Below are 22,285 nucleotides of genomic sequence, written 5' to 3' on the forward strand. Positions count from 1 at the left end.
ATTGGCTCAATTCCCTTGTCATCTTTACTCATCTAAAAGGGGAGCCCGTCAGTGGTGGAGGCCAGCGGGCTTTCCCAGCCCTGGCGAAAAAAGGTGCTGAAAGCAGAAGACAACATCTGAGCTGCTAAAGGATGTTTTATGAATCTGCTGGTTGCGGCTTTTAATCATAAATAAGCGAGAAAGGTATTTATTTATTTCATTCACAATTTTATATGTGCTTTAAAAAAAGCAGCATTGCTTTTACAAAATGTTAACCCAGGAAGCACACCTTGCTACGAAAAATCTCTCAATATAAAAGGCAGCATTTTAAAAAGTAAAATGCAATATAAACAGTATAATGACAAAAACGCACATACAGAACAGATGGAAGCTCTCCTGCAGCCCTGCCCTCCTCAGTATCTAGGAAAAAGCTCCCTCCAGATTAACCCATCGCCCCGGTTTTCATCCAGCCACTTCCCACAGGGAAATATGGTGGTCACGCCGGTCGCCGAGTTGGTGATCTCCACCCGCTCCACCAGCCAGCCCGGCGCCAGACCGCTGTTGTCATGTTCAATCCGGACTTTTTTTAGCTCCCCCATGTCCAGCGTTTCCAGGTAAAACCTGTTGGTTTTGCCCCGCTCAAAGAGGTTCCTGAACTTCTGCTTCAGCGCCCGCTTTCCCGAGTCCCCGTTCAACCCGAAGATGGTGATGAACACGTTGGCATCGGTCCCTGCGCCCTTTTCAAAGCCTGTGACCACGATGGTCTCGTATTTGACTGGCACCAAGCTCCGGGCTTTGCTGGCAAAGCTCTCAGTGACCTTGGCACACTCGAAGACTTTGTAGTCCCGCCTCTTGTAACGCAGAGGGATTTTCACGTTGCACCTGAAATAATATCTGCCAAAGGAAAATTAGCAGCATGTTAATGGTGTGGACGGCCGTGTTATTGGGTGTGATCAAGGTGTTCAAGGCCAGGTTGGACGGGGCTTGGAGGAACCTGGTCTAGTGGGAGGTGTTCCTGCCCAGGGCAGAGGGTGGCACTGGATGGTCTTTAAGGTCCCTTCCAACCCAAACCACCCTGTGATTCTATGATTCTAAATGTTATGGACATTGCTTCTAAATTGCCATATATAAATGCTTCAGTCCTTTTCCACGTATGTGCTAGCACTAGAGTTTCTCTCTAGAACGACAGCCCTGATTGAACATCGCAACTGCAACGGGCAAACCCAACGTCTCTCTAGACAGCCCCAGACACCCTGCTCATGGGAGGGATGGTGTGGGCCACTTGTCACCTCTTTTGCCTGCGCAATGGCATCTCCATTTACACACCCACCGAGGCAGGACCATCAATCAATCCTGCAGCCAATGCAGCCCAGCGCCGCTGAGTTTAACTGATCTGAGAGCAGGGTCTCATCCCTGCAGCTCTCGAAGGGAGCTCAGCCAATTATCCTCACCGACAGCACAGTAAAGGTTGGGCTAGGAAATAGGGAATAGGAAAGATGGGAGGAGGAGGTTTAAATTTCCCCCTTTCCTCATCTAGATCAGCCAGCCCATCCTTAGCAGGCAAAAAAAAAAAAAAAAAAAAAAAAAGGCATGGAGCACAGAACTGATAGGTACCAGATGCTGAAAGCCCTTGGCTCGGCAGTGCTGCCTGTGGGGATGCGCAGGGAGCACACAGCACGTCCATAAATTACCACGTACCTGGCAGCCGGCCAGAGGCTGGAGCACTCTGCTTTTAATGATGTATTTCATTTCCAATGATGCAGATCATTTCCAAGCGAGGTTTTTTTTTCCCCCTCCTCCCTCCCTCCCTCCCTCCCTCCCTTCCCCCTTCGCCAAACTGCAGCAGGTTTTCCTGGAGGGAGCGTAGCTGGATTGCAGCGCGTGTGCGTAAAATAAACACCTGGAGGAAGGGTTTACTGCAGCTCCAGCAGTGTTTCCAACACTTTTGACGTTTTCCGCAGCCAAAGGAAAGCACTTCTTCCCCTGGGAAGAAGCTTTGTAAATGAGAAATGCTGGTGGGAGCAAAATTTTAGTCTCAGGGACAGAAAAACTGCATGAGGGTGGGGTGGAGGTGTTGCCCGACACTGCAGTTTTATTTCCTGGGCTATGTAATATCTCATGGTCTGGAGTTATAATGGAGCGTGCCAGTTTTCAAGAGGGGCAAGAACAAAAAAGAAGAGGGGCAAGAAGAAAAAAGATGACCTTTCTGGCCCTGGGATTTGCAAGAAAAAGCTCCTAAAAGCAGCCCTTTCACATACTAAGATAAACTATTAAAAGGCAAACAGCCCAGTATAATTCACAACTACTGCTGTAGCAGTCTCATAACTCTTTTAATTTGGTCCTCGGCTAGACTGGGTGGGGTTTTTTGGAATGTTTGGGATCGGGAATACCTGGAGCAAGCGCTTGCTCTAACGGCGCAGTCCGCTCCAGTTGATGGTTTGCAGAGCAAACACCGCTGAGAAGTGCTGCATCTGCAGAGCCGGAGCCCCGCTTCAGTGCAATGACAGGCTTTACCCGTATCTCCTGGCTGCCCTCTTTAATTTAATACAGCTTTAAAAAAGCTGGGGGTTTATGAGAAGACCTCTGGCCCCTTCAAAACATACTACTTGAGCAGTTTCAGAGTGCTCCCAATGAGTTTAGTGCATGGATTTGATTGCACAGCTGGACTTTTAAGGGTTCCAGGCTTTTCCCCACCAGGGGAAAAGAACATGTTTTAGTATGTAATTGACTGAGTTTTCATTCAGCAAATATTATTGTGGCTCTTTTGCTGTCTGATTAATTTGCTAGGAGAGACTCTTAGCTTCTAAAAAAACCCAACCACTTCAAGGATTTCTTCTTAAACACTCAATTGTCTCAGTTGGAACAAACTCCTTATAGTTAAATTCTTTAGCAGCAATGGAAATATCAGAGGGAAGAAAAGAAATCCACAATGAAGTGGTAGATATTTTCTCTCAAGAGGAGTTTATTTTGCAAATGGATGATCTTCTGCGGCTCCTGCCTAGTCCCTGAGCTATCTGCCCCCTGAGTTGTGAACGTCACCCCTTCAAAAGACGGGGCTCAGACCAAAGCCTGTAGGATCTGACGTTCTCGGGGCTTTTCAGACATGTTCATTCTTCAACCACGGCAGATTTCAGTCGTATTCAAACCAGAGTAGCTGAGCTGCATGACCTTTCCAGTGGGCCTTTTGGACCACACCAGAAGGATCTCTCATCCAAACTGGTGTGAAGTGGAGGTTCAGGTTTTGTCTTACTCTCAGCTTTTTTCTCAGAGCTCTTTTTACAAGACTTACCTAAAGGCCAGTGTGTGCAGAGCATCTTACAAACCCCTTAAATTTCAGTCAGTCTAAGTATTTTCCACAAGCGGAGGCATTAATTTGTCATAGCTGCAAGACTGACCCAAGCCAACTTGTTTATAAACTTATTGGCACATGCAAATTCCCTCTCTAACAACTCAGAAATCGCACAGGCGGGTCAGGCTGGGGTGTTCTGTACCCAACACACAGCTTGTCCTTAGCTTTCAGAAAGGGAATAAGATTTGGTAAGCCTTTCCACTATTGCTTAAGTCTGAAGTGCTTCAGGAGGACGCATGCAGAGCTGCTCAGCTTCCCCATGCCCTCCTGGAGCGGCTCCTTGCAGATGTGAAGGCACTTACTTGTTGCAAAGCTCCATCTCCGTCACAATAATCTCTTGGACGTGCCAGAAGACATCAGCTTTTGCAGATGACTTCTTCCCATCTTTTGGGCAGTGACCAACACAGATGGCTGCAATATCACCAACGTTCTTTGAAGAAAACTGAAATGTGTCTGTTGCTCCCCTACAGGAAAGAGGGAGCAGTTTCAGTTAGTACCTTGAAGGCTGGCAGTGACTTGTCTCATACGGACATTAACTAACTTGCACATAGCCACGGAAGATAGAAGATAAGCCTTCATTTAAAGTCATTTGATTTAACCTACAATCATTCAACACAAAGTATAATTTCCATATTTAAATTTAGTATTTTCTCTGATTAAGGGTGACATTAAATTGTTGCCACTAGGACTTTCCAGGATAAACTTGAGCTGTTCCACACACAAAATCAATTTGCCTCATTATAGATAAAGCTAAAGAATGACTAATTTCCCCTCTGGCACTTACTCATTCATCCTTGACAGATACTGTATCTGTTACACATCTACCCACCATAGCTGTTTTAAATTTGCTAGTTCAGCCACCCTTCCTGAAGCTCAGCTTGGAAACAGTTTAGAGAAACAATAGGCCTCTGCCAAACCCTTGTCTGACTCCCTGTCATGTCCCCCGCGTATCTGTTAGGTTTGTCTCCTCGGACTGGTCCTTGTTCCAACCTGCCTCCAAGGATGGGCTGTGAGTGATGCTTTGGAGAGTGGTGTCTTTAACTCCACTGTAGACACCATCAGCGGAAGGTCAGGAGGAAGCTCCCCCCGATCTCTCATGAAATCTCAGCCATTCATACTAGAGTCTACATCAGCTGTCATTTCACCTTCCTTTACAGAGCCGCAAGAAAAACCTTTCCTCCCTGCAAAGCAGCAGAACATCAGCAGTGTCCACGACTTTGAAGAGGTTCCCGTCTCCTAAGGACGTGCTGTGTCCTTAAACAAAGTGGAAAACCCATCTCACATCCGGAGCACTTTGGTCCCGCATGAGAGAAGGAATCACCCCCCCATTACATGGATGCGCCTCCAGCTCGTCTGCGCACGACGCTGATATTCAGCTTTTCCCTCACGCGACAGTGATCTTTCAGCCTTACCCCCCGCCAAGATTCATCTGGAAAGTCAAATCTGAGCAGCTCTGACAACATTTAGCCTCCAACTATTTTTACTTTCTCTCTGATTCCCACTGCCAGTGAGATGCTGTAAAAGGAACTAAAAACACCTCCAGCTTCCTTCTGCTCCTCCCAGCTCAAAAATACACAGCCTCCCCAGGGGCTCGCCAGGAGCCCATTTGTATTTACTAATAGAAAAGGACACAAACACACACACATGCATCATCTACATTTCCTTTTACCAAATGCCTTTTTCTTATAATTTTTAAACCTGCTTTGTGTCTGCCCAGCTGAAACTAATTGTACATCTTCCTTTTGAAGTTCAACAAGACCTCACAAAGTTCAACACGACCAAGTGCAAGGTCCTCCATCTGGGAGGGGCAATCCCAAGCACCGATACGGGCTGGGCAGTGACTGGCTTGAGAGCAGCCCTGAAGAAAAGGACTTGGGGGTGCTGGTGGACGAGAGGCTCAACATGAGCCATCAGTGTGCACTAGCATCCCAGAAAGCCAATCGTATCCTCGGCTGCATCAGGAGAAGCGTGGCCAGCAGGTCGAGGGAGGTGATTCTCCCCCTCTACTCCACTCTCGTGAGACACCACCTGGAGTACTGCGTCCAGTTCTGGAGCCCCTACTACAAGAGAGATATGGACGTGCTGGAATGTGTCCAGAGAAGGGCCACGAGGATGATCAGAGGGCTGCAGCACCTCTCCTATGAGGACAGACTGAGGGAGTAGGGGTTGTTCAGTCTGGAGAAAAGAAGGCTCCAAGGACACCTTCTAGTGGCCTACCAGGATCTTAAGGGGGCCTACAAAAAAGATGGTGAGAGACTTTTTAGGATCTTGGGTAATGGTAGAACTAGAGGGAATGGATCAAAACTAGAGACGGGTCGATTCAGACTGGACGTTAGGAAGAAGTTCTTCCCCATGAGGGTGGTGAGACACTGGAACAGGTTGCCCAGAGAGGTGGTGGAAGCCCCATCCCTGGAAGTTTTTCAGGCCAGGCTGGATGGGGCTCTGAGCAACCTGATCTAGTGGGAGGTGTCCCTGGCCATGGCAGGGGGGTTGGAACTAGATGATCTTTAAGCTCCCTTCCAACCCTAACAATTCTATGATTCTATGATTCTTTTACTCCAGGTGAGAAGCCATTACGCAACTCTGTAGACCATCCTGAAGAAGAGGTGGCGTTTGTGGAAGACACACCACTGGTGGGGAGTCCATCTAGCCCACCATGCAGTCCCACTACCTTTCAAATCTCCTTTTCTTGGAGGAGTTTTCCATAAGGAATTCTTTCGAGCGGCCCATCTTTCCTTCTAAGATGATCCAGATGTTTTCCTTTGTTTCTGCATCCTCTCTGTCGCTTGTTACTGTGACAATCTCATAGGCTTTAAAGCATAATTAACACACACGTTAAACAGAAAAGGAAGAGCAGATGGCCAGAAAAATTTCTTAATTTGGCTGTCACTTTGCTTAAAAACTCTCCTCCTAATATTTATCACAGCACACAAGAAAGCATTTGCAAAATAAGGACGGAACCACACTGAAATCTGTGGGACTTTTGACTTCTACGTGCTGTGGATTTCACGCAGGGATAGAGTACATGAAAAATATGAGTCCTGCTCAATCAGCTAGCAGGAGTAGATGGAGCTGCTCTTGAACAAGCAGTGTCCAGCTCCCTGCTGTGCTAAGCATCCCCTTTTTAACACAGCCCAAATCCTACAGTTTTTGTGCCACCATTCCTAACAGGAATAGTGAGGGTATCCATGTACCCCTCGGGATGTGCTCGGATGCTATGGTGGCATGTAAGTACATAAAATGTTAACCGAAAGGCTGTTTTTTTGCAGGGGCAGAGTGAAATCACACTGAAGTAATGTGATTATTGACTCTCCAGGACTCTCCTGAAGAAGTTCACCGTGGTGCAGGAATTCTGGAGATGCGCTTTGCATATCATCAGTGCAGTTAAATAACTCCTGCTCACCTCATTAGACACCAGTGTAATTACCTTGGACTCGGTGGAATTACCCAGAGCAGGCCCAGGGCTATGGGGTGTTAAGCTTGGCCATCGTGGTCAGCTGGGATACTTGAGCTAGTAGCCCAGAACATGTTAAGGAGGAAGCTGGAGCAATGTTACTTTGAAAGCTTTAAGGACTGAACTTATTTTCCACCTCAAAGACTCAAGCCCATTATTTCTAATGAGACCATAACCACGTGTCCTTATGGCTCACTGTTGGATTGAACCGCTGCAGATGGGCCCCTCTTAAGTTTCAACCCCAAATGAGATTTTTTGCTTCCTCATAAATCCTGATTTGTTTCTTTCTTATCACAGCGTTGCACTTTTGAACTAAGGAGAATCTTAAGTAATTCAACCCTTAAAGCCTGCAAATACAAACACCAATTGCTGGGGAACCCTTAGTGGAGCAGTGTGTCAACTCTAAACTCTAAACTCTTAGTCAACTCTAAACTTACCAGTCCGTTCCTTCAGTTCCAGGATGTCATTATTGGCACAAGCCAGTTCCCTTATGAGCTGGCCATCGTCTTCACCTTTAGCCAACCAGCGATCGCACTGGAAACGAAATGTCTTGTCCATGGCGGAGTCTGTAACGTCAATATATTCCAAGTGCCAACCTGGTGCAATTCCTAGTAAAACAACCAAACAAAAAATATTTTGATATTTACACATAGCTTGGGTAAGAAGGTGAGACACCTCCCCTCGGGAGCACCCGGCTGGTGCTAGAAAATATATGCTTCAGATAATGTCACCAGTGAACATGATGTTGTTCTGATACCAAAAGCAATGATGACCTGCTAAAGACCATAATCTGATCCCTCTTCTAGAGTCAGGCCATGCTTTTCAGGGACTTGCTGGCTTTTGACCAGATATAAGGAAGTTGGAGCGTGGTCCCAGATAAGCCAGATTTCAAGCTCTCTGGGCAAGGGGCCACCTCTTGTCCTTGCCCAGCACTTCACACAAAATGGGGCTGCTGCAATACCAGTAACAGCAGCAGTGAGCAGGGAGAGATGGGTCTGGAGTGCCCCCTCTCAACACACCAACGCAGGGACCGTCCCAGACAAGCACTGGGCTTAGGGACAACAAACCCTTGTTATTAAACAAGACACAGCCGTGTATGCATGGTTTGTGGGTGTCCATCTTGGGAGTGCTAGTGGACGACCAGCTGTGGGGTTTAATGTCTTTCTCTATGGCCCCCCAAACCCTTCATATTTGGATTTGAAGGTCAGAAGGTACATTGCAACTTGCTCTTTTGACCCTGCCAGCAAGGAAATTACCTATGTTAGCCTGATCTTGCCAAGCAACCACAGTGAATTCACTAATGCTGCAACTGGCCATGAACGCAGGACAGACTAAAGGATGGATGCTCTGTCAGGGACCACCAAATCACCTAACTTATGTCTTTGACCCTTCTGAGGAGTCATAGCTTCCTTATAGTTTTCTACTTCCTTTCTTTTTTTTTATTTTCCCCAGTGGAAAAACAACTTGAAAATGAAGAAAAGGGCATTTGGGAACATTTTCCTGATCTCTGTTGAAATAGAAGAAGCCCTTGTTGAGCTTTGGTGGGCAGAAGGTTCTGACAGTTCTACTTACAAGTGCTCTTATTAGTCAAACAGAGAAAGGTTGTGTTCATGATGAGAGATCTCTGCTGACTTATTTACATCCCAGAGACACTAAACAGCTCTTGCGCTTCCAAGAATTCACTGCCATGTGCTTACTTCCTTAGTTTGCAAATATTAATCTTCTTTAGCCCTGAAAAGAAAATGATGGTACCTTTTCGAGTTATGTCAACAAGTCACCCTGCTCCTGTGGACTGCGATCCCTCCACACCATGTGTTGGTAGCTCTCTAACAGCCTCACAGCCATTCTTGTTTTGTACTTTGGCTTCCTGAACTTTCTTCAGGCTAGGAAATCACCTGCTACAAAGCACAGACCTCAACCAAAGACACCACTTGCCCCTTAAATTCCAATTTAGGGGTCACAGAACTGCAAAATCGTTGTGGCTGAAAGACACCTCTGGAGACCTCCTAGTCCAACCCCCTGCTTAGAACAAGGTCAGCTAAAGCAGGCTTCTCAGGGCTGTGACCACTCAGGTTTTGATTATCTCCAAGGATGGACACTCCACAACTTCTCTTGGTAACCTGTGCCAGTGTTTGATTATCTGTGCAGAGAAAAAAGCTTATTTCTTGGGTTTAAATGTAATTTCCTGTATTTCAATTTGTGCCCATTGCCTCTTGTCTTATCACTGGGCACTGCTGAGGAGAGTCCGGCTCCATCTTCTTTATTCCCCCCATCAGATACTTGTACACATCAAGAAAATCCCCCTGAGCGTTGTCTTCTCCAAGGTGAACAGTCACAGCTCTCTCAGCCACTCCTCATACAACAGATGCTCCAATTCATTAGCCATCTTTGAGGCCCTTCTCCAGTACGTTCGTGTCTCTCTTGAACTGGGAGGACAGTGCCATGTGCCAGTGACAAGACCTGTGCAGGACCCAGGCAGGGGAGTTGGATGCACCACCCAAACATGTAAGACCTTCTCCAGGCTCCAGCAGCATAAGAAGGGTATGAAGGGGTTTTGGGCATGAGCTGGTGTGCCATGCCCTCACAGATCCTCACCAGTTTATTGCCTCCTGGGCAGATCTTATCAAGTTCCTCAGGCTCCCACCACTCTCTAACTGGGGCAACTCGCTCTTTGGTGCTGTTTGGAAATTTATTCTAAACATGTTGGCAGTGTCAGCCTTTAATCTTTTTGGCAGGCTCATTTCCATTTAAGTTCAATGAACGTCTCTGCAGCATATTCAGGGGGCTGCTCCGCTTCCATCAAAACTTTAGTTAAAAAAGTACAGGATGAAAGAAAGAAAACTTCCCATCCTTCTCCAGTGAGAGAGACCAATGTCTGCAGACCAGGATAGAATAAATTGGTGATCTTAGTCCTGTTGACAGCAGTGAACAGCATGACTGGGACAGGATCAGAGATAAGCAGTGGTATGAGGAGAGAAACTGAGTGAGACGCAGCCTCACTCCCTCTTCTCCTCCCTCTTTTCTGGCCTGGTCCCACCAGCCGCTCACCAGGAGAGCTGCTGCAAAAAATCTGCTTTTTCATTACAGGGAGAGATGGGCCAGGGCTGACTTTCCAGCACGTGTTGGAGTTGAAGGCCAAGCAAGCACAAATTGCAGCTTTTCCTGGTGTTTCCTGCAAAAGGTGCATTTATCAGCTCTGGGCTATTTAAAGACCAAGCTCTGGGCTCTGTCAGGGGCTCAACACAGGAAAGCAAATACCAACAGGGTGTCCCTTTACAGCACAAGGGTACCTGAAATCAAGGAGATGGCTGGTCGCTCTTAAAAAAGCATTGCTACAGCCTCAAAGCATCCTCCTGCCTGCTTTAAGGAAAAAAATAGTTCTCCTCCCCCTCACTAGAATCGGTCTATCCTTTTTCCTGTTTTTCTTCATGATGATTAGCAATTTTAACTAGACTGGGAACCCTGGAAGCTGTAGGAGTATCCTCTATTGCTTTTCATTTCTCGAGATAAATGATTCACCCCAGGTGAACGGTTATGTGCAGAGCAGCACATCTTCCTGCCCTGTCCATGCCCCCCAGTGCCAGGAGTGGTGTCACACCAAGGCTTTCACTGCCACAGCATTAAACTCTCTGTAAAAGCTGATATGGAATGATTGATGGATGAAATGGATGATGGATGGATGGATGGATGGCATGGAAGGATTGGTTTGGGGCTGAAGAAAGACAAAGTATTGGTTTCCTCTTGTTTCAGTTTGGGAAAAGATATATTTAATATCTTTTTGCATTGATCTAGACAAAAGCACAAAGCCCAGTTATGCACAGAGCCTAAATGTGAGACTTTCCCTCCACTGAGCTGGCTTTGTGTGCCATGGGGGCCCATCAGCGGATGGAGAAAGAAGAAACTGTGTTTGCAGAATCCCTTTTCAGGTCATGAAATCCTGGTTTCGGGATATTACCCTGTTTCCACCTTCTGTTCCTGTGCAGCTTTTTCAGAGCAATGGTCTCAGAGATGTTACAGCACCTAAGAAACATCAGGAAAGGAAACTACATCCCATACAGATGTAACACCAGAGTCATCAAATCCTCAGCACAAGCCGGTTTATGGAGTGGACATCAGTGAAGGAAGAGGAATCACAGAAGTGGTGGGGATGTAACAGGGTGGAAGGACTTTCCTAGGTCCTGTCCACTGCTCACAGAACCTGGCCATGCTGGAGGATCTCTGCAGGGATGGCTCACCAGCCTTTTCCCTGGATGCTGTTGGATGGTGGACCCTGGTCCACTGTGAAAGCCACAGCTGCTCCATCATTTAACTTTCATTGCCTGCCGAAGAGCCAGAGCAGATCTGTCTGTATCTCTGGCACCCTGACCAACAGCACCAGGAGAACAAGGGCTTAGGCACAAATCAGCTACACAAATGCCTTGGAGGGCATCATGGGCTTTCCTGCAGTGTAGTGTACAAACCAGGACCACTACATTTGTCTCCGTTACTCTTTTGGGGCAGAAGGGAAGAAATAGCGCATATCATAGAATCATAGAATGGTTCGGGTTGGAAAGGACCTTAAAGATCATCTCGTTCCAACCCCCCTGCCATGGGCAGGATATCTGAGCAGTCCTTGCTTTATTATGCAGGTCTCGGTCTTCAAAATGGTTTGCCCGCCACTGTGCCTTTGTGGAAGATCCCTTATCACCATAGCAAGTGTTCAACGTTTGTAACAAAAGGTACTTTGCTCCAGGCCTGGTTTGCTGCCACTGAAATCCCCATCAGCAAACCTGCCCTAATAAAACCCGTGGCTGTGCCACGTAGGCTCCTTAATGGTCCGCAGCTGGAAGTGACATTTTCAATAGCGTGGAAAACATTTCAAATGTAATTAGAGGAGAAGAGCTTTGGGGAAAACAGAATCACTTTGCTTGCTTGACTCTGGCAGTTGTATAATTTAGTGTCGTGTAGGGAAATGTATTCTCTTCCCCAAGTGTCCTTATCCAAAAGAGCAGTTATTTATCCCATTTATCCTCTTTTCCAAAAGGGCTGAAGCTGACAACTGGGTGATGCTGGGCGAGGACCCTCTATGTCTGTCTGCAAGGTCTTCATAGGATCATTTTCCCCTTTTCCCAGGCGATGCTAAAAGTCTGTGCTTTCCTGACATTGGACAGACAGGTTGGAGTGTAAGCTCCTTGTCATGTATCTCTGCAGTGATTAGCACAATCGAGTCTGACTTCAGAAGCGGTAGATGTGACACAGATAATGAAGTTACTGCTTCATTTAACTAAAACCCCAATCTGCAGCACAAAAATTTCCCTTAGCCCCTCTTGGGAACAGCCACCGCTTGCCCCAGCCTATATTCACCCCTAAAATATTAAGCTGTTCTGACACATGTGGAAACGTGGGAGGATGGGAGAAAAAGAACGAGAACGAACCGAGTCTGGTGGGTTCTCAACTCACCCACCGGGCACCTGGTCACTGACCTTGGTCTAGTGAATATTAGCTGTTCCTTGCAAAGCGAGAGCTGGTGGGATCCAATCCCTGCTGGCAGAACCACACCCAGGCTTGGATGAGCACACGTCCATGGAAGTTTAAACCGTCTCCACTCTCCAGCCATATTAATCGATTTTCCTTTCTACCCCTTGTCTATCTGCAGCAGATCTTCTTTGGTTTGGTTTTGAAAACGGTTGATGCCTGATCAGGGATAACAGTGGTCATTACTGGTGCTTATGTTCCCACAGGAATAAAAGAAGAATCCCGCTCAGGCCATTGACTGCTGAGGGGCCAGTGAAGAATTGCTGCTGCCCAGCCATTCACAACCATCACCCAGCGCTGATCAGCACCCTAATTGCATATTTATTTTTTTCTTATCACGTTTTCTGAAACATAAAAGTAATGACCATTGCAAAGACAGTTCATCAGCCTTGTGTCTTCTGACATTACTTATCCCCTGCCTGGTTAGACTATCATCCATCCCTAAACCCCACCGCATGAGACATCACCCAGAAAGTGGTGGGAGTTTTGATAGCAGCTTCAGATTGCTAGAAACGGAGCGTTAATTGTGAGGTGTTAAAATTGTAGCATCTAGCTTTGCATCAGTACATCTCAAAACACTTTAAGAAGGTGAATAATTTTTATCCCTAATTTACATAATTGAAAATGAGGTACGGGGATGTGATTTACGCAAGGTCATTCAGCAAGCCAGTGGCAGAATAAAAATAGATCCATTTTGTATATCTCTCCTTTAGGATCATGTTAGTTCACACCGCAACCTTTCTCATCAGAGCAGACAGGCAATGCAAAACCTCTCACAACCTTTGACAAAGGAAAAGCTTAACACTTGGGACAGTTTTAGAAAATGGGTCTCCTGCCCCACCCCACCCCCCTCCGTTGGCTATGCAACTTGCTCAGTCCAGGATTTGACTCGGATCAAAACCACCCCTAAATTACTCTCAGACAAAAAACCCCACTCCCATATCTTACAGATATACTACTCCTGTGCAAAACCACTTCACAGCTCAGAGCGAAGATATAGCAGTTTCTCAGATGATATTCTTGCGATTGAAGCACATTTTATGTTTTAGTGAGGCACACTTCATGCAAAAGCATTTAACAAGGGTGCGGGATAATTTGTCCCCAAGAGGAGCAAAAGAGGCTTGTAGAAAAGAGAAGCTTTTACGGAATCAATAATTATACAGCTACATCTGGCCTTTTGGGCTCTTTCTACTCTGTAATGAATGGTCTGCAGTTACAGGAGATTGGGAGGAAATGAATGACCTGCGCAACGTAAACACTCAAGTCTTCACCTTCTCTCCAAGTCTGATGTTTTGTTTGCTTACATCTTTTCTTTTTTCTACTTTATGTCAGCTCTGGACTGTGAGATCTTTTCTGCGTCTTCTGCTTGTGCTGTAATGCCTGTAGCTCATCTTTGTGATAGGACGCGTGAAACAGGATGATACCATGGATACTAATTTGTTTTTTATCATAAATCTGTGAAGGTAGCGTAAGTGTTTCTTCCTGGCTCTTCTGCTATTCTCATTATGGAGTTGTTTTCCAAAACCAATAGTTGGCTTCTATTGCTCATCCTGGAGGGTTGTTACCCATGTTGGCTCTTTTAATGCTGTATTTAGTGCTTTACACAAAGTGAAGATACTTGGAACAGATTGTGATGCTTATCAGCTGCAACAGACCCCATAAGTCAACTGCTCAGACTGAGGTAGCCTGGCTTGTTCAGTTTAGAGAAGAGAAGGTGCCCTCATCGCAGTCTACAACTTCCTCACCAGGGGCAGCGGAGGGGAGGGTGCTGATCTCCTCTCTCTGGTGACCAGCTGTAGGACATGAGGAAACGGAATGAAGCTGCATTAGGGGAAGTACATATTGGACATTAGGAAAAGGTTCTTCACTAAGACGGTGGTCAGTCACTGGAACAAGCTTCCCCAGGGAAGCGGTCATGGCACCAAGCCTGTCAGAGTTCAAGAGGCATCTGGACAATGCTCTTAGTTGTATGGTTTAGTTTTATGTAGTCCTGAGAGGTGCAAGGGAGTTGGACTCAATGATCCTTATGGGTTCCTTCCAACTCAAGATATTCTGTGATTCTATGACTCTGTAACTGTTGAGCATAAGGAAGAAACCTGCCATTGAAGAGAGAGGAAAATGCATGGCATGTGAGGAGGGCTCTGCAGGCTGGTGCTGGGATCTCCTGAGGGCCTGAAGCCAGATTTGGGCAATCTGAAGGACTAAGGAGCCACGGTGCAGTTGCTGGCATGCTACACCGGTCTGCAGCTTGCATGCCCATTTGTGCTTTATCTAAGGTGTTGACTTCAGTCCACCCAGAAAGATGCAGGAGTTGACGTGGTCTTCCTCTGTACTGAGCCACCAACAAAAACAGGGGGGATGATGGACTCTCCTCTCCTTGGTCAGTTTTACACATCTATTTCTCTTTCTCTCACTTTTTATTTAAAGCAGAAACTATTCAACAAATCTGCCCCACGGATCAACAGAGTTTATGAGGCAACAGTCAAGTGCAGAGAAGAGGGCTTAGAAAAGCCCTTCTCAAGTCTGATAGGTGAACAAATCCTTACAAAGGGCTAAAATGGCAGATCTTTAGGGTTTTTTAACAATTTATGGCCTACAAGTGCCCAAAAGGCTGGAATCATGCCTGCGACTTGCAGAAACATATCTCTGGAAAAGCTGTGTGCTGCAAGTTCAAGGCTTGTGCAATTTAAGATCTGATCTAAGATATTGCTCCTTAAAAAGGTAGTTCATTCAGAGAAAGGAAAGGAAAAACAAGGGTATAGTAAAGTTTTTGACTTGGGTCCGGATCAAGAAAGAGGAATAAAATACTTTCTCCACTGGAAGAGCCACCCATAAGGAGTCAGTGGGGCAGTTAGGCTACTTAAAACTCAATTAGACAATGTCATAGCAGTTGGTGTAATTGAGAGAAGGGCCCTAATGAGGCAACGAAGAAGTTGGGCTGAATAACCTTGGTATTTACTTCTGTCTTGGCTCCTATCATAACACAGAGAAGTCTAGTTTATCCATAATTAGACTCTTCCTGGCTCGCTTTGGCTGATGGCAACTGAGATAATCAAGAATCTGAAATTAATGACTTTAGAAAGATTGCTTATCATCCGGGTTCAAATCTACTCAGGCAGACGAGGGAGCTAAATCCAGATTTCCCATATCTCCTTGTTGCAAGGAGAAAAAGGCAACTACAATTAAAAAAAAAAAAAGGAAAAAAAAGCTTTCTCTAGGTAAATAATTCCATTACTGAGATACTGAGAAACTTTAAGCCATTCTTCCAGAATGGTGATTTAGTCCTTAAACCAGAGAAAAAAATTGAGGCCTATATTTAGAAAGCCAGCATTTCTACAGACCTACAGATACTGATCTTGCATAAATGTAGAAGTAAATGAACTGAGATATGAGAAAATACATAGTGCCTATCTTAGATGAGGACCTGGGGAGTCTGGAAACGATTAAATTTGCTCAGGGAGTCTAAATATATTAGGTCGAAGATCAGTATCTCAAAGTAAACAGGGACAAGATAAAAAGGCATGCGGCAAAACTTAAAACTAAATTTCATTCACAGCAATTCATTGTTACCAGACTCTTGCTGGTGAGCTCTAAACATCTGAAATATCACGAACAAGTTCCTTGAAATCGCAGTTGCGTAGTCTTTAAACTGCCTGTTTTCAAATGAGCACCGACTTCCTCCATAATCAATTTTACTGAAGTCAGAGGAATTAAATGGGGGCTTCATTCCTCCTTTATACCTCATACAGAGATGCCACTCAGCAATTTTTGTGGGGAAAATGTCATTTAAAAGCACTAAAGTGGGACTATAAAACTGACATGCTTTTCCAGAGGAGGCAAATGCTGTGTGTTTGCAATTTAAAGACCTTCTGACAGTCTTTGCCATTGCAATTACTGCCTCTTCAACTCTGAACACCCCACTGCAGTCACATTTCAGTGAAAGGATAAACAAAAGTGGGATGTGAACTGGGAGCGATCCACCAGCAGCAAAACTTCGCCAACGGGGATGGATGCTGAGCTGGGCTTCACGGCAAGTTGCCACCTGGGGCAAGCCATTTAAATGCATTTTATCCTGAAATAGGGGTGGGTTCATTGACTTCTTGCTAGGACGAGGTGATGTCTGAATGGAAAGGAAGCCCTGCGATGGCTAGTAGTTCCCTTAACTAGCCCATAGGTGCTAAAAGCACCTAATGCGAGTCAAAACAGGCTGATGCCGTCATTGAGGCTACTTATTAAGAAAATTAGGAAAAGAACATCAACCATGTTCCAAGAATTCAAGTGAGGAGCAATGGGGTAGGCCAGTGTGAGGTAGAGTCTTCCACAGACCATTGGCAGAGAACCATTTAGTCCAAAAAAGAAAAAAAAACTAAGGAAAGAACAATCAACATCTGGTGCCCCAAAGTAACGGTAAATACAAGCACATTTTTATTTAATACCCAAAGTCCCCCAAGCATCTGACAAAAACCATGCACGACCCTTGACCCCTGACCCCACTACTCCTTTCCAAAAAATAGAGCCAGGAATTTCTAACCAGTGGCACAGCCAATTTATATAAATTATATAGAGAGCACAGGCATATATGCAAAGGCTAGCTATAGCCTGGGATCCCAGCAGTAATAAATACTCTACCCACCCAACAAACTGTCAGGCTGCATTGTGTGAAGTTTGAGATAGGATATGCCTTTCACATGACTAATGCAAGAACAATGAAGACAACATATGTTATGATTTAAACTGCAGTTGTCCTTCCTTCTGGGGGGAAAACCAAGTACATTTTTGCTGAACAAAACCTGAGCTCGTTGTTTGTCCAAGGCTTAACCCTGCAGTCAGCTAGGTCTGGCAAAAGCCCTATTATTTATACATGGAAACCAGTGATATTCAGGAAATAAGGAAAGAGAATATGAGGTTGCAATGTGTATGTATATTCATAAATAGGAAGTACTTTTTCAGGTTCTGGACACATGGTTTACTATTTTAGATGACTTGTGGCAGCTATCTGTGTACATGCTCTTAGCCCCCAGCAAATTTAAACTAATTGAGCCTTTTTTACTGCTTAGCCTAAGGCTAAACTCTGTTCCTTCCCTTTGCCACTAACCAAGAGCATGCAGACAGCAATTGCCATAACTCAGTTGCAACGCGGTAACTCCCCAACCTGTATCAACAACATCATCAGTGGCACGGAGAAGGTGAACCAGGATCACTTGTGCAAGAAGGAAAAGGCCGCAAAACCACCTAGATTAACAGGGTTCGCTTGCCATGCACCAATGAGCAGACCCATGGGACTCATTGCCACGGGATGCCGTGGGTGCTAAATGTCTCCTGGAGAGTTTGGACCAGCACTTGAATGAGAAAATTCACTGCGAATTACTTAACGGGCAAAAGTTATACCCAGTTCAGGAGATGCACCGAGCAAGATACCCATAGCAAGATGCAGAGGATTGGGGAAGGATTACACACGCCTGCTCAGTTCCTCCTCTCCCTCGGGCACCCAACGATGCTGCTGTTGGAAACAGCTGCTGGGCTGGACAGACCCTCGGTCTGACCCAGTTCTCATCATCCTACATCCCAGCCTGTTCACGTGCCTGAACCCTAAGGATCAGCTCCGATCTGGTGGGTGGTTTTCGTTCTGTTAGCATGACCGGGGAGCCACAATGCCCCTTGAGGAAAATGTTCTTTTCGTAGAGGTTTTAGCTGGTAATATATTTGAAAACAAATCTGCAAGTCCACGTTGATTTCTTGCTGCTCTCAGAAGGACACCTGAACCACCCTTCTAACTGCAGAGATGCCTGTTTGCTGAGCTAAAGCTCTAGTGGGTATTTTGATAGCCCTTTCCATTTCGGCATCTACACGGCAGATTCAAAGAATAAGTGTTTTGGCAACTAAAATCAGGTAAAAGCAGCTCCCTTACCGCATTCAGCACTGGCTATATAACACGATATTACAGAGGTTAATCAACTAAATTGTCCTGTGTTGTACAAGCGATAAATACAAGCCCAAAGCTTGCAGTGGCTGGGAATAAACAATCATGTTAGGTGGATGGTTGCATTTCCCATATTTCACAACAGGCAGAGGCTACAGTAAGATTTCTTTTGTTTTCTTTAAAAATAAAAATAAGAAGGCAAACTTCCAGTGGGAGAGTCTGACCCAGAGGTAGAGTCTTTCATTAATATTGCATGAGATGCAGCCTTCCCCAGCTGCCACAACTGGGAGAAATCAAGATGACGAAGGCCAGGACGTGTCCACGCTGACATATAACGCCAGCTCAGCCATAAACTCAGTACAACCAGGTGACCACTGGGTAGTCCTGTTGCCATTCCTCCCAGGACTTCAATAGAATCATAGAATCATAGAATCATTTAGGTTGGAAAAGACCCTTGGGGTCATCGAGTCCAACCATCAACCCCACTCTACAAAGTTCTCCCTTACACCATATCCCTTAACACCACATCTAAACGAGTCTTAAACACATCCAGGGATGGTGACTCCACCACCTCCCTGGGCAGCCTATTCCAGTGTCTGACCACTCTTTCTGTGAAGAATTTTTTCCTAACGTCCAGCCTAAACCTACCCTGCTGCAGCTTGAACCCATTCCCTCTTGTTCTATCACTAATTACCTGTGAGAAGAGACCAGCATCAACCTCTCTACAATGTCCTTTCAAGTAGTTGTAGAGAGTGATGAGCTGAGGAGGCTCCCCTCAGCCTCCTCTTCCTCAAACTAAACAGTCCCAGCTCCTTCAATCGCTCCTCATCAGATTTATTCTCGGGGCCCTTCACCAGCTTCGTTGCCCTCCTCTGCACTCGCTCCAGCACCTCGATATCTCTCTCGTATTGAGGTGCCCAGAACTGGACACAATACTCAAGGTGTGGCCTCACCAGTGCTGAGTACAGGGGGACAATCACCTCCCTCCTTCTGCTGGTCACACTATTTCTAATACAAGCCAGGATGCCATTGGCCCTCTTGGCCACCTGGGCACACTGCTGGCTCGTGTTCAGCCGCTTGTCAATTAGAACCCCCAGGTCCTTTTCTGCCAGGCAGCTCTCCAGCCACACTTCCCCAAGCCCGTAGCGATGCCTGGGGTTGCTGTGGCCCAAGTGCAGGACCTGGCACTTGGCCTCGTTGAAGCTCATACCGTTAGCATTGGCCCATCGGTCCAACCTATCCAAGTCTCTCTGTAGAGCCTCCCTATCCTCATGCAGATCAACACTCCCGCTTAGCTTGGTGTCATCTGCAAACTTGCTGATGATACACTCTATGTCCTTATCAAGGTCATCAATAAAGATGTTAAACAGAAATGGTCCTGACACCGAGCCCTGAGGGACACCACTTGTGACCGGCTGCCAGCTGGATTTAACTCCATTGACCACCACTCTTTGGGATCGCCCATCCAGCCAGTGCTTGATCCAGCCGATCGTATGCTCATCCAGGCCATGAGCAGCCAGTTTTTCCATGAGAATTCTACGGGGGACAGTGTCAAATGCTTTTCAAAAGTCTAGGTAGACAATGTCCACAGCCTTTCCCTCATCCAATAATTGGGTCATCTTGTCATAGAAGGAGATCAGGTTCATCAGGCAGGACCTGCCTTTCATAAACCCATGCTGACTAGGCCTGATCCCTGCTGATCAGGCCTAGTCAGCATGGGTTTATGAAATACTACTGCCCAAACCACCTGGTTTGGTGGGAACCATCAAGCTTCACCTTCAGGCTGCAGCAAGGGCCTGCCGTTAGCAAGCAAGTCATCGTTAATGCAAGGTCCTCTCTTTTAGACGAAGACACGATGGGATGCCAGTGTGAGCGATGCATTTGTTACAAGGTGCTGCACGGTGCCTGAATAACACAAATGACTACGACGGTGGTACCGAGCGCTGCCTGGCTGTTTGTGAAACCAGTCAGGGTGTCCAGCAGCAGGAGACTGTCAGAGTCTCTCTCAGCAGGGCACTGCACACTCACCGGCTGATGTGGTGATTTAAATAAAGACAGACACAGATCTTTATTTCTATCTTCTGAAGCTCACTGTGTTATGCCAGGCTGCATTACCCCATGTGTCAGTGTCAGGCTGCTAGCATTAAATTGCGAGGAAAGTGCCGTACTGTCCTGTGAAAAAGGTACTGCATTAATAGAGTCAGTGTGTTGGGATAACAGGCTGGATGGCTCTGCTTTGGAGGAGCTATCATTATCCGTGCTGCAGCCGTGGCTGTAAGGTCAGGCTGAAGCTGGGGACCCATTAGAGGAGATATTACATTAGCACGGGGGGGAAAAAGGTCTCCTGCGTGAAGCGGGTATGTCTAGACAGGCAAGAAGGCTGGCTTTCCCTGAGTGAAAACATTGTCCCAACCTCTCCCACCCCCTCAAGTCACCACCCTGACCTTTGTTGTCGTGCCAGATCCGCACTTTGCAGAGATCTCCGAGGCTCAGCATGTCCGAGAAGCTGAATTCGTCCATCTGGTTCCTCTCAAACTTGTTAGATTTGTTGGACTCCTTCAGAGCCAAGGTCCCGCTGTCCCCGTTCTCCCCAAACAGGATCAAGGACACGTTGGCATCGGTGCCTGCTCCTGGAAGGAGAGAGAAAGGCACATCATCACGAGTTGACACCCAGCCCCAAATTGCATGGAAATGGAAGCAGCAAAGACAGGCTGGAAGAGGCTGTAGTGATGCTCAGGGTTCTCCGGGCACAGCCAGTGCATTTCAGTGAATTTGTTCAGGATCCTGCAAGGAGAATGCCCCATGCTAGCTAACAAGCCACCCTTCCAGCCTGTTCCCCAAATACAGCTGGAACGCTTCGCCCTTGCATTTGAGGTATGGTGACCATGGTGATAGCAGTACTAACGGGCAGCAGGAGCATCTGCTCCTGATGGACCACTGTGCGTCGCATCGCTTTGAAGAGGGTATCAGTGTTGTGACTCCCATTTTTCTAAGGTAGTTTGGGAAGCAAAGTGACTTACTCAGCAACATCCAGCAATCTATGAAAGAGCGTTAAAGAACATATTTTAATTTTTCTAGCTATAAAGTATTAATACGCGTTGTCCTGGGCTTCCAATTGGGGCCACAGTCCCTTTTCCACACTGTGGTCTTCTCCTGCAGTCCCACAACCTCCTCCAAGCTGTCCTGTGGCACCCAGGACACTTCAGCTGGGGCTTGTCTCGTGCTGCTCTCCCTGTGTTGTATGGCACAGGGATTTGAAAGCCAAATGCAGATCATCCACCAAACCACTACGGCACCTTGTGGCCCACTTTCCCCTCCCACAGGTCTTCCTTCTGTATTCCTGTTTCTCAAAATACTGTCCATGCTGCATTTAATGGAAAAAGCCCTAGTTTCTCATACAACAGTTTGCCCCACCAACTCCCACCTCTTCTCATGTGTATGTTAGGAAAAGAATAATTTCTAAGATGATCTTTATTACCTGACACTGAATTTTGCATGTCCATTACCATCCATATTTTGCTGCAGATGCTCTCTATTTTCCTGACTTTTGGAGAGTTCAAGGCCAAACCATCACCTGCAGTGACCTTACAAACATTTTAGCTGAAAGCATTACAACATTTTTACCTGGCACTATTTATAATCTGACCAAAATTATTGCTTTTTATTTTTGATGCCATAATAAAAAAGCAGATTATAAAAGAAATTTGACTCCACCTGGGCAGACATTCATTGCTTTGTCAGAACAAAAGCCCTTAAATTTTGGAAAATGAAAATGAGATCATCAAACTCAAATCTGTCTTACAAAAAACCTCAGCATCTGCTGCCCTCGGTTAGATAGCCCAGCTTTGAAAACTCTAACTGCCTGCCAAGCCGTTTCTTACACAAGAGTACCGTAAATCCACTTTGTGCCACACGGACAGTACTTCCCACAGCTCCATTCACCATAAAACGCAGAGACAAAGTTGCGGGGAATGAAAACTTTTTGAGAAAGCTACCACTTCTCTGGGATAATTATTTGAACACGGTAATTAGGAATAAATCACAACTCTTCTTACAGAAGAAAAAATGT

At 46.1% G+C, this 22,285-nt stretch overlaps 1 protein-coding gene across 1 annotated transcript in view; it reads right to left on the reverse strand.

Moving 5' to 3' along the window:
• Positions 1 to 392: 392 nt before the first annotated feature.
• LOC128902657 (lipoxygenase homology domain-containing protein 1-like) overlaps positions 393 to 22,285 on the reverse strand; it is a 153,655-nt gene continuing 131,762 nt past the window's right edge. Inside the window, exons 38-42 of the mRNA XM_054186019.1 lie at positions 20,661 to 20,846; positions 7,220 to 7,390; positions 6,000 to 6,138; positions 3,631 to 3,792; positions 393 to 873 (exon numbers count right to left, since the gene is read on the reverse strand). Coding sequence (XP_054041994.1) covers positions 393 to 873; positions 3,631 to 3,792; positions 6,000 to 6,138; positions 7,220 to 7,390; positions 20,661 to 20,846 — 1,139 coding nt within the window. The remainder of the gene's footprint in view (positions 874 to 3,630; positions 3,793 to 5,999; positions 6,139 to 7,219; positions 7,391 to 20,660; positions 20,847 to 22,285) is intronic.

This window comes from Rissa tridactyla, chromosome Z, assembly GCF_028500815.1.
Source record: "Rissa tridactyla isolate bRisTri1 chromosome Z, bRisTri1.patW.cur.20221130, whole genome shotgun sequence".
NCBI classification, from domain to species: domain Eukaryota; kingdom Metazoa; phylum Chordata; class Aves; order Charadriiformes; family Laridae; genus Rissa; species Rissa tridactyla.